This window comes from Myxocyprinus asiaticus, chromosome 27 (genome assembly GCF_019703515.2).
Source record: "Myxocyprinus asiaticus isolate MX2 ecotype Aquarium Trade chromosome 27, UBuf_Myxa_2, whole genome shotgun sequence".
Lineage (NCBI taxonomy): Eukaryota > Metazoa > Chordata > Actinopteri > Cypriniformes > Catostomidae > Myxocyprinus > Myxocyprinus asiaticus.
The window spans coordinates 5,660,920-5,674,640 of NC_059370.1; the positions used below are offsets into that span (position 1 = coordinate 5,660,920).

At 36.4% G+C, this 13,721-nt stretch overlaps 1 protein-coding gene across 1 annotated transcript; it reads left to right on the forward strand.

Annotated features, from left to right (window-relative positions):
- The first annotated feature begins 9,400 nt into the window (after positions 1-9,400).
- On the forward strand, positions 9,401-12,638 carry LOC127418348 (nanos homolog 1). The gene has a single exon (XM_051658936.1). The coding sequence runs from the start codon at positions 9,790-9,792 to the stop codon at positions 10,489-10,491; it is 702 nt and encodes a 233-aa protein (XP_051514896.1). The 5' UTR covers positions 9,401-9,789; the 3' UTR covers positions 10,492-12,638.
- Positions 12,639-13,721: the final 1,083 nt, after the last annotated feature.

Here is a 13,721-nt window from a genome sequence, read left to right on the forward strand (position 1 = left end):
GTGTCCAAAGACAAGATCCATGCAATCCCTTTATCATTTAACCCAGTAATGCCTGACATATGAAAATTCAAATTTTTGGACATTTATCTGTTAGTTTAGTACCATTAGAGAAACTATAAGAAGAAATTGTAAAAAAAATTTTTTAATGTTATGTATCATATTTGATACATTAGGCTTTAATGGTCATTATCCTCCTGAGGCCCAGCCATTCATTTTTGTGTAGGACATTTGTTACTTAAGTTTTTCTTAGCCCATACATGATACAGTGTAAATCTTGGGGTATTATCAGAGGAATCCCTGGGCTTTTCAGAGATACCAATTGTTTGAGAGTTTGGCCATGAAATCTTCCTCTCCTTGGTCTTTAAATGTGGATTGAAATATTATTTTATTCAATAAACAATTTTTTTATCATATGTATTTTATGCACCAAACACTATATTGACATTTATAAAAGGGAAATTGTAAAACTTTTTCGCTGGGTCTCCGGAACGTATGGTAAGATGACATCATCATAGCTTGAAATGTAAAATAATGAGATTTTTATAATGAGAGAGCAGGCTGCATACATGAAAATACACAGAAATATTATTTCACTCTTTAAATATGTCTTATAAAAAGTATATGTATATCAGAATTTTCAAAGCTCTGTGATTTTAATTATTATTATTTATTTTTTTATAGTGGGTATGAATGGAATTAAATTGTGATTGAGAGATATACCTCAAAAGCCTGTTGTAACAAATTTGATACATTTTTATTTCAATTGGCTTAAAATAAAATAATATACAAAATTTTAACCAAGCACAATTTGCTGACATTCAGATACTCATTTTTAAATATCAGTAACAATATAGACATTACTGTCACTTTTACTTTATTAAGTACAATTTTAAACCATTTTAAATAGATCGATATAAACACTGAAACCAATTTTTTCACAAATAACCACTAGATGGTCCCATAAATATGTGAAACTTACTTCCATAGGTCGTTTGGCTCATCAGCATGAACAGACAATGAAACAGGAGCCATCAAACATTGCGTATCATATTTGATACACACAGTGTTATAGGGTTAATAATATCTCTTTTAATCCCATTTCTGTTCATTACATTCAGTTGTTGATTAAAAACAACAAAAATGGAAACATTCAATTTAATCATACATAGCACGAATGTGGTAAAGAAACTTCTCAATTACACTCTCTTTAATGTGCGCTCAACCCAAAACACTTCTGTGAAATGCTCGCTGGACAACCGCTGTTCTTAAAGAGACAGTTTTAGCACTTGTTCTACAAGTCAGAGTGAATACTTGCAAATAGTGTATATATATATATTACTTTTTCATTGAACTGTTGTATAAAAGCAATATCACACTCTCAATCTTGCTGTATGTCCCTATATCAGCATATGATCTATGGCCATACAGCACTCTTGCTCATGTGATATTTCTTTAATGCAATGTAATACATTAAATTTCAAGCAACATATTTATTGATTGAATACATAGATTTGTAAATCTTTAAATGGCTAAAATGTGAAAACAATTAAATAAAACTAATAATAAAACACAATTGTTATGTATATTTTCATAATGTTGCAAGTTAGAAGGTCACCTGTAAAATTTACAGTATTAGCTGAGAGAGAATGTCTTTTATATGTAAGCAATATGGACATTATAACTGAAACATACCCAAATGAATCAGAACTGAATCAGAATCAAATGGAATTGAGAGCTTGTGAATCAGAATCTAATTGGATTGGGACATCTGTAACAATACCCAGCCCTACTTCCAACCACACAGAACACCTAGAAACCATATAGCAACTCCAAAGCAACAACCCAGAACACCTTAGCAACCGCATAGCAACACCCTGGTGACCAACCAGAACACCATAGCATCATGGAAACAACCTTTACACAAGCAAACACTGCCCACATTTTCTTGTCAAAATCTAGTTCACAATATACTTTAGGTTTTCACTTTAAACCTTTAACTTAGACTTCCTTAATCTCCTGACAATTTTATTTATTTTTTTTTTTTTTTTTGCCATGATCTTACACATACACCAATCTGATTATTTAACTGTGTTTGAGACCTTTTTAGGTGCAACTCTGAAGTCAGCAAGACATAACATTGTGTTATTGTCTGCACTCTGCAAACACGTAAAGGATCATTGTGAATTAAGACTCTGCACCTGTTGCCCTCTTCATACAACACAGCCCAATATCTCAACCAGTACCAAAGGGGTCAAAAGTCCAGAGAATGTTGTACTCGACAGAAATGAAAAGCTACTAAGCCGAGTGCAAATTTACACAAAGCACATCTTCTTCACCACTTTCTGCTTGGATAAGCAGTTAGGTATGGCATTCCATTGAATTCCCTCTTTAAATAGACTTAATCCTCCTCGCTGGCAGAAGTTCACAGAGCTCTCCTCCACTTTTAATTAGACGTACAGTGTATGGTGAGGGTAGCCGTGCTGGAGGAACCAAGTGTCCACATTCCTGAAGGAATATAATTAATCAGAATAGAGGAAGCCCTTTTGTACTACAGCATGGTTGAATGTGGCCTCTGCCCACGCTGTGGCAGGAAACTCCAAAACACGGCATGTTGTTTCCAAGAGTTCCGGTATCCTAGGATCGGCCAAATTATCCGAACTCACTAACAAGCACCATCTCCTATCAGACATGTTTGTATTAGCTCCAGTGTGTTCCCATGTTTGCGACCGGAAGCATGTTGCGTCAGTAGTATGGGAGACCCAGGTTCGGATCAAGCATTGAAACCAGAAATTAATCGTGTTCCCATAATCAATGGAGAGCGTGATTCGTATGTTCTTACTTGGGTGCGATTTGCCCAGGGAAGTATTTCCCTGCCTCTACTATTGATATCCCCCCTTCTGGTCATTCATTGTTTATCTCCAGAGGGGATATGTTTTCTTGTTTCTAGTCAGACTGAATGCATTTACCATGTCCAACAGTAGATGGCGATATTAAGTAAAACCCTATTAGGACATGATTCGTTTTCAGGACAAATGTCTGACTGTGGATCAGTTATTACTATGGACATCTTTAATGTTTACTTTCGATTCCCACAGGATAAGGGATGTCTCTAGACTGGAGATCCCAGAGATGGGTGCTTAAACTGCATTTACACTCTGACGTCACACGAAATTCACCCATCAGAAAATTTATAGCTGTGCACATTAATTATCAAGAAATATTAATCATGAACATACAGTATGCTGTAGTCTATCTTAGATTATTGTAAGAAACTGATTGGAATACTTGAAATACCTACCTAAATACAACACAGTAGGGCTTTTCACACTGCGCTTAACCCAGGGTTATCTTCATTCTAAACCGCGCTTTTAACCCCAGGTAAAGCAACATTTCACACGTGAAAGGGGGTTAGCATTGCTTTTTACCCGGGGTTATAAAACCCAGATCCGGAGCAGGGTTAGCACTGTGGTGCTATAATGTTTCAGAAAGTTGTTTAGCAGCAGAAAACGATTCATATAAAGCCTCAGTACTTACCTCATTAAATATTAATGCGCATTGTACTGTTGCCGAAATTTTCACGGCACGCTGTGTTTGTGTTTTGTAGGTAAACCGGTAAAGTGTCAAACAATGGTGACAAACGCGTTAACTGGCATGATGAAGAGACAGTATTCCCTGTTTTCGTGGTATATTTCAGAAGCTGAAAGACAAACAGAGCTGATTTGCTTGCTGTAATTTTCACAGAAGAGCAGAGCAGCTCCATTGACAGGTTGCACGTCTGTCGAAAGCTGTATTCATACAATCATTGTTGTTGACACTGCAGATATGCAAATACCCAGGGTTTATGAATGTACAGTGTGAACTACAGTGTGATACCCAGGATTATTTTTTAATCCAGGTTAAAGTATGAACAGTGTGAAACATGATACAGGTTAACACAGGATTTAGTTTCATTTTTCAGGGTTTAGAATAACCCGGGATTAAAGATTTCAAGTGTGAAAAGCCCTAACTAGTGACATTAGTGAGCCTGTTATCTTGAATTAAAAATTTGGATAATCTGTTCACATTATATATTTTTTATGCCCCTCCCGAAAATACGTTCCGAAACGAGAGGCTGCATTGTCCGAAAACACTTAAATACACACATCTTCTCCCCTTCACTCTGTTCAAATCACAATATTACATGCTTGTGTATCATTTAATGCTTGAAGAAACACATGCATCCGTCCATATGCAACAGCCAGCATTATCTGATGTTGTGAAGCACGTCTTTTGTTCTGGTCTCTTCTCACATGACCAACATCTTCAGACACACGGAGAACTCGAGAAACAATGATTGTTAAAGCAAAGGGCTCACAGACAGTTCAGATTCACAACATTTTAGCCTTAACCTGGGATTATTTTATCGGATGTTTTATAGAAGGTAAAAAACGCTGAAATCTTTATATCGGTGTGGCCACGCAGGAACGCGCTAGTCCAGGAAAATAACTAAAAGATGGCTGATGATCAAATTTGTTATTTGTTAGCTAATGTTAGCCCTGCAGCAAAATATTTGACAGCTTATCCTAATGCCTCCAGTTAATTGTTTAACAAAATATACAGTTAATAAGACTGTTAATTGTAAATACAGTTAATTATTTTGATTGTATTAAATTCAGTTAAATAATATATTTCTGTGGTTTTAGTGTACAGTTTAAGAATTTGAGACTGACTTTTGATATGAATTACACCGTCGTCTGAATTTCTACATTAAAATTTAAATGATGACATTCACATTGACATGTGTCTCCCCCATGTGTCTTGCTCTAACAATACATTTTTACTCCACTGAAGGTTTAGTTTAGGTTTGGGGTTTGTGCTGGGGGGTTCAGTTTATAAAATATCCATTTCTCTTCACTGTATTACAGCCTGTACAGCTGAAAACAACTCTCTTCACAAACCGCTTTTTCCACCCCTCCGTGGACAGTACAACCAGAAAATGGAACACGTGCCCATACACCCAACAGCACTTACTGCTTTGGCCACTGGGGGCAGTGTTTCACATTTCGGTATACACAGACCGATTTTAGTTCAAGAAAAATCAACCTACTGTTTCCGATTTTACAGTGACATTAGTTTGGACCAGGCTGGGAGACCAGCTTACATGACAGTGCCAACTTATGCAATGATCTGACTAATTTAAATGTTCTTCAAGCTTGTATAGTATATATATAAAAATTGGATGGCATGTAATTTTATTCAGTTAAATACTGATTAAACAGAGGTTGTTATAATCGGCCATGATTCTAAAAAAGCTCTTAGTTAGGTTGTCCCAAATATTCAGCAGGTATTGAGAAATTTGGGAGTCTATTTTGATACAAACCAACTTTTGAATATTACATCCAGAAGTTAGTTCAGTCTTGCTTTTATCAGATAAGGAACATTTCCAAGGTGAGACAGGTTTTGAGTTTTAGGGATACAGAGAAGTTTATTCATGCTTTATTTCATCTCGCTTAGCTTATTGTAATGCCCTTTTTTTCAGTGTTAAATCAACACACTTTAGCATGGCTAAAATCAGTGCAAAATGCTGCAGCTGGACTTTTGACACGAACAAGGTCTTTTAATCATATTACTCCAGATTTAGCTTCTTTGCATTGGTTACCAATTCATTTTAGAGCTGATTTTAAGATTGTATTAATTACATATAAAGCATTACAGGGTATGGCTGCAGATTATTAAGCAGAACTTTTAAATCCTTATGAAACAGTTAGACCTCTTAGATCTTCTTGTCGTGAACTGTTGGTTGTTCTAAGTTCCAGATGCAAACCAAAAGGTGACAGAGCATTTGTAGTGAAAGCCCCAAGATTATGGAATAGCCTGCCCTGGGATACTAGATCTGCTGAATCTGTGCAGCACTTTGTGCTTAATCGCTAAAAGGTGCTATATAAATATTATATATTATTATTATTATTATAAATTATTATAACAAATGTCAAAAAGCATCACAGAATTCATCAAATACATTGCTAATATTTACTGATGTTTCAGCTGTTGTATTCCTTCAAAAATGATGTCACCTGGAGGATGATACAGGGCTAAATTGATGACACAGGAAAAACAAAAATTGTTGACTGATTAATGTGAGAAATTAAACAGTAAAGAAACACCCCAAATATGTAATAAACTGGCAGGTTTTCATGTTATAATTAAAAAGACAACATTTGCTCAAACCAAAGTAGTAAAATGATTTAACCTATATTACCCTATGTTCACTTAGCTGGGATTTTTGATATTGTGATAAAGGAAAATGTACTAATATGATTTATTTCTTTGATAATTGTGCGCATACCATTTCGTCCAATATATTAAGACATAGGCTGTATGATGGAGGAATGAAAATGTACCTCTAGTTGGAATTGCTCAGATATTTTTCTTGAATACTATTCTAATACGCAGTTGTGCCCTTTATGTTCTATTGCTGCCAGGGCCACAGTGAGTGTAAGTGTGTTTACACTATTGTTCTTTGATCTTGTTATACAAGCTGCTGCACTGCAAAATACTCCATGACGTCATGCCAATTAGAAGCTCCACTGAGCTCACACAGACCTCCAGTGGTGGGACTGGAGTCCTGCATGTGTCTCTTTACTCACTGCCTTACAATCTGCGAGATCTAAATTAAAAAGTCTTTTTAAGCAAGTTTTAATCAGTCGTTTAATATCATTACATTTATTTACATAAGTAAATACACTACAATGCACAGTATTACAGAGATGTTCTGTGACAGACAGGCTATTATTTATGTGTGCAGAAATCAGATGGTTTGCACCTGTGTCCCCCCTTCGCTTCATGGGGTCTTGAGCAAAATATAAAAAATGCAAATGATCCTTTTGTTTACACAGAGATGAGTTTATTTGGCGAGACACTCATTACACGTCTTTCTGTGCAGGGTGATTTTTGGATCCAGGACCGCCCAGTGTTGCTGCTCGGAGCCAAGAGCCTGTCGAACAATGACCCTCTACCATCTCAGCTTTCCACACAGAGTCAAGGCCACAGCAGGAGCAGCATAAAAGAACTGCAGGATACAAGCAAATTAACTGACATCAGTGTGTCAGTAAAATAAAATTTAGTCCTAAAAGACATACAATCCTTATTGCAATGAATGTACAGTCCTTAGAAGGGCCTGATTTCACAACTGCTGGTGCTTTTTTTCCCCCTCCAAACCAGCCTACTAATACAATATGTACCATAATTTTTCAACATAATATTAGCAGTAGAATACAATCAATGAACAATAATCCATATTTTCAGTTAGCAGAGAGAGGTTTATTTTAATCCACATGTTCTGTTTGAGACCCCCTTTTAGTATTACATACCTACTCTAATGAGATCCGATTATAAACAAAATTCAAACCCGATAAGGTTAATCGCACACTTTCTATGTTATGTTTTAAGTTTGTTAATTGTATTTCCATGTTTGGGGTCCCATAGATGCCAGAAATAAAACATAAGTGGATGAATTACACACTGTTGCAGTACAAACCTATACATTATCTATTAGGATTTGTTGGAATTTTTCTAGAATGTTTTGTTGTTGTTGTTGTTGTTTTGTTTTTGTTTTTTTGTTTTTTTTTTGTTTGTTTTTTTACAGAATCAATGGTAACACTTTGCATTAATGTGCCCTTTGTTACGGGACTATAAAGAGGTTCATTAGTGACTAATAATCATATAAATGCATAAACCATTTATATGTGTTTATAACAACATGCATAAAGAGGGTGACTTTAACGCAGAACCTGCCAAATAGCAAGCCATTTTCCCTTATGTGTTATAAATGCTTAATAAAACATATTCAACATAAGCAACCAATGAAAATGTACCTTAATGTAAAGTGGACACATATGAAGCATTTATTAAGGAGTTGCCAACATTAGAAACCATGTACATAAAGCTCAGTATGGTTTAACGGACTTTATGCTTTATTATATGATATATGGTGTGAATGAGAATGAAGACCTGAAAAGGGTTTTTGCAGAGGACTTTAGGTAACTATGACAAGGTAAGTTGGGACAGCACTTGGGGTAGCACCATTCTTTTGACATCAACGTGACAAGGAAAGTGACAACACAAGTGAGTCAATACAGTAATTAATAGGCTATAAACACAAAGCAGACTGTATACGAAAGTCACATAATCCCTCCTTTAATCTCAATTATAATAATCTATTTTAGCTGCATCACGATATACTGAAGTAGGGCATTTTATGTTTTTGATTACTGTAAGTATGAACAAATGTATTATTAAGCATTTATAACATGTAAGTTACAATGCTTACTGTTTGAGAAGTATTGGATGAAAGTTGATCCTTTTTGTGCATTTTGCAATAAATAATTTATAATGTATTTGTATGACATATAGTATTAGTCATTAATCTCTTTATAAACCCTTAACAAAGGGAATATTAATGTTAACAAGGGTTACCAAATCAATGTTCCTGTTGGACAACAGTACCTTTTCTGTAGAGAGCGTGTTTGTGATACAACAGAGGGTCACAACTCTTTTGATTAGGTCGATGAACACATTAAACGTAGGCTATTTCAAGAGAACTAATTAAAATGACTATTTTTATTTTATTTTTACTTTTCTAATTATTAGCCCATTATTTACACATGCATATCAAATCCTGTATCTGTGAGCCAGAAATAATAATAATAATAATAATAATAATAAAAATAAAAAAAAACAGTAAAGTCAATCCCAACATATCATCAGATTGAAGTTAAAGATGTTCAGATGTGTCAGTGAAAAACATGTTTAAATAAAGGACACTCCTGTTACAACAATGTAAAATCGACTCCAAGGTCTCTCTGGTCCGCAGGTGCGCACATGACATGTTTTCAAAGAACAAAGAGCCCATGTGCGCGCACGACCCTCTGTTTCTAATGACACACATGTAATGTGATCACATCGCGTAATCCTGACGATGATTAAACTGCAGCTTCGCTCACTCCACTATAAGACCACAACAGTGCACACAGAGCATATTTTACACTAAATGAGCATCTGCATGTTGTTGTTGAGGCAACAGAGGCAATCGGATGTAATAATGCATGATCTTTAAATAGATTGCCATGATTAACCCCTTATATTTTGCCAGAGGAGCATCTGATCCAGTTGAACGACGTGAGCTGCATCTGTTGAATGAGAACTCGCGTTATGCAACTGTGTGCAGCCATGCTTTGAGACATTTACTTTCAAGATTCAAGAAGTTTTTTATTGGCATGTAAAAAAAGCATTAATAATATAGGGCATATATGAACTTAAAAAGATGCATACTCAGTTTTGAGTTGTAATATGCTTTATTGGCTTGCCAAATATTTCTACAGTACATTCCTATTGCCAGAAAGCATTGTCATCTTAACTGCATGCAAATAAAATAGTGCAAAACTGAAATAAATTAATAAAGGCAAAAGAGCTAAATAAAAATCTCTTTCTCAATGGTAATGGGGCGTATTACGATAAGCAACGCGTCCTCTCATTCCACTGCGGTGAACAGTGATCTACTGGTCAAGCTGGAGAAAACATGCTGTGGATCTGCTGCTTAGAAACTTGGTTTGAAAAAGAGCCCCGCCCTCCTTCTGCCTCTCCTGGAGCCTTATAACCAGATGCCTGTTCTTCAGACGCAGATACCCAAGAAAGGCACTGGACTTGAGCACACTTACCCAATAGATCCTGGAGAGCAGACAGAAAGAAACCCGACGGAATATACGCTTACGTTTGTTTAAATCCACAAGAAGCATCTTTCCTGAAGAAGACATGGATTTTTTGAACCACAACTACTTGAGTGCGCGCTCCCCGTACGATTACACCTTTAATTTTTGGAATGACTATCTCGGGCTGTCCACGCTGGTCACAAAGAACAACAAGCACAGCGTCCCCCAGAGTCCCAACTCCATCACGGAGTCCCTGAAAGCCACGCTGGGCTTGGACGACACGCCTCCGTGCCCGTGCGTAATCGCGGCCGGCGGCGAAGGCGAAAGCGGAGGACACCTGGACTCCTGCTGCTGCCCCCCGCCTGCCTCCATCTCCATCCTGGATCTGAAAGAGCGCTTCTCCATCCTGAGCCCCTTCCAGAACCAGAACCAGGGCACGGGAGGGCTGCTGTCCTCCTCCCAGGAACGGGAGATGGGCATCGGAGGGGGCTTCTCCGGGTTCGACCTGTTCGGCGTGGAGAGGAAGATGAGGAAACCAACTGCGCGGAATAAGCAGGAGCCCAAGATCTGCGTCTTCTGTCGGAATAACGGCGCGCCCGAGGAGGTGTACGGCTCGCACGTCCTGAAAACTCCGGACGGGAGGGTGGTGTGCCCGATCCTGCGGGCGTACACGTGCCCCTTATGCAGCGCCAACGGGGATAACGCGCATACGATAAAATACTGCCCTCTCTCCAAAGACCAGCCTGCCCAGAGAGTGCTGAAGGGAGGCAGAGCCGTGGGTGGTAAGCGAGTGAAAATCTTCTGAAAAAGACTGATGAAATAGCCTACACTTACATTTATTGCACTGAACATTTTCTTTCAGATGATGACTGTTCTGATTGCGGCTTTCTGAGTCTTAACTACTAGGCAACAGGACTTATTAAACAAATACGATATCCATGTTTTGTTCAGAATAAAAAATAAAAAAATAAATAAAAAAAAAGACAAACAAACAAGCAAACAAAAAAAAAATCTTATATTTTTATAGATACTTTATTTCCATAGTTTATTGCATACTTTATTCATGAAAAAAAAAATCTATTTTTTTCCTTTTCGCGCATAGTTTTTAGATGTTTATTCATTGAAAATCACAATTCATAGTCACGTGTTTTTGTGAAATAAAAGATGTTATTTTTGTTTAAATGGAAAACGTGAATGTTGGCATTTATATACACACCAGAGGAGCTGCTCTTCTGTTGAACTCAAGTATTTGATTTACTGTAAGCCAAGCTTGCACCTCGTTTTGTCTTTTGAACCAAAGTTTATTTTGCCATTAAGCGATTTTACGAATGTTCCACATGTCTTCATTTAACTGACAGGCTTCTGAACCGAAGTTGGAAGTCCCATTCCGCTCTTCCCTTAAAGTCCACTCCATAATTTCTTTTAATCCGGGGCCTGACATTTAATACGGGCGCGCACAGCAGCACAATAGACTCTCTGTTGCGCGTTCACATTCTCAGCATAACTTCATAATCAGCCAGGGACGTAGATTCCAGGAGGGGAAGGGAATATATTTATAAAATGATCAATGGAACATGGAAATTCTTCACACTGTAACCCCCCCCCCCCCCCCCCAATGTTCAAGCCAAATCTACCCACTTGTAATCAGCCAAATTATTTCCAACCCCACTGACAGAGCCAGACATAGGCTAGATTACATTTTACATCATTGAGTTCCATGTTACTCATATTACATGTAAATGTAATTAACTACCATAGTAATAATACTAACAGAGTTAATTTACAAGCAGCTCCACATTTTAAGTAGCCTACATGTTGCTCATTAGTATTACTCAGTAAGTACACACCATGTAATTACTCTGTAACATGAACACTCTAATGTAAATGTGACCACAGGCTATTTTTTCACCCAGACTTTTTTTTTTAGAGATGACCGTATGAGGGGCCCTTTCGATGTTTACACCCCGAGTAAGGGGAACACACACTGGAAGTAAAAAAAAAAAAAAAAAAAAAAACACAATTCCTATGGGTGCCTCTCTTTAGCTCGATATGATCTGCTGGGTGTGCAAAACATCCTGGGTGTGCAAGGGGGGAGGGAAAGAGGTTTACGACCAAAACAAAAACACATCACTTTTGAATTCTCAAAAGGTCCAAGGTGAAATATAGCACGAATGAATGTTCTTAATAATAAAAAAGCTTTTTGTAAAACAATGAATTTTCCCCTTTTTGCATCATGTACAAGAATAAATTCCAAAAAATTCAAAAAAAAAAAAAAAAAAAAGCAAAAATTATTGTGAATGTACAATTGACACTTGCAGGACTGCACATTTCTGACAGTTATGTTTACCAAAGGAATTCTGTTTTAATGAAGTAAGGAACATAGATTTGCTGTATTGTAAATAATTGCTGGAAAAAAAAAAAAAAAAATGGAAAAAGAATTAAATGATGTCTATTCAGTATTTTACCATTTAAAAGTGACTTCAGAGGGAACTACCTCACCAGGATTTTGTATTTACATGTAAAATGTCAACAGCAGTTTATTAATATAGTGTACCATTTATAACAAGGGTTTATAATAGTATTTTTGATCTTTGTATAACATAATTGTATTTTTTTCCAGTGCATTCTACAGACGAAAGTGAAATTCCAATAAGCTCTAAGCATTGTTTAGCTAATACTGTAAATGACAGCTGTACATATGAATAACAATATCATACATTTTAAGTTGTTGTTCAATGTTGCGTTCTTGGATGGTGAAAGAAAGAGAGAATCAAATGTTGAAGACATCAGACAATTTGCCACTTTTAACTGAGGTTTGTAATTAAAAGAGTAAAAAAAGAAACACTGTTGAATTTTCTTATTTATATTTTGTCACAATTCCCTGTATGCTGCTGTGCAGAAATTAAAGAGATGAATTCACTAGATTAATAAACAGCTTATGAAATGGTTTAACTGCTGCTTTCATGTGTTCATCCATGCACCTCTTTGGATTGTGTTTAGCAGGCCAATGTGTAATTTGCATAAAAAGAGTCTTTATGAAAGCCACCCAGGCCCCATCACCACTAAACACATCACTCCACCTGTTTAGACTCTTTATTCCTTCATACAAAAATCAGAAATGGAGAAAAATGAACTCAAAATTTGAGTTTTGTGGCTTTTAGTCCATGCCAGTTAGCTCTGAGGCCATCTACAGTTTGTTCTAGTGTACTTTTCAGTTTGACAAAATTACCAGGGAACACTTTGCTATTAATGGTCCCTTTGTTAAGGGTTTATAAAAGGGTTCTTAATGTCTAATAAATCATTTATAAATACATTATAAATCATAAAACATGGATAAAAAGGCGACTTTTGTACTGAGTCGTTTTACCTCACATGTTATAAATGTTTGTAAAATTGAAATGGTAACGCTTAACAATAATGTTCCATTTGTTAACATTAGTTAACAGCATTAGTTAACATGAACTAATGATGAACAGTATTATTAAGCATTTATTAATCTTAGTTAATGTTCATTTCAACATTTACTAATACATTTTAATAATCAAAAGTTGCATTTGATAACATTTCTTAATGCACTATGAACAAACATGAACTAACAATGAAGAATTGTACTTTTATTAACTAACATTAATAAAGATTAATAAATGCTGTAATAATATATATTTGTTCATGATACTTAATGCATTAAATAATGTTAACAAATGGAACCTAATTGTAAAGTGTTACCATTGCATTCTAAATATATATTTATATCCATATATATTCTAATAAATATATTATTGACTCATCTTGCACTCGGGCATGCCAAAATGTTTGTCTGCTCTCTAGACTGAGAATGCCCCTCCCCCTAATGCAACCATCTGACAAGCCATAGCAATAGTTTGGTGAATAACAGAAGTGCCTGAATTTATGCCATCCATGACAGTGATGTCATCACATCACCTCTGACCCTTTTAGAGAGGGGCATCCGCAAGAGGTCAGAGGGTGATCTTGTGCGGCCTATCTGCTTGCTTTCTCTGCTCTGCTGTTGGCAGG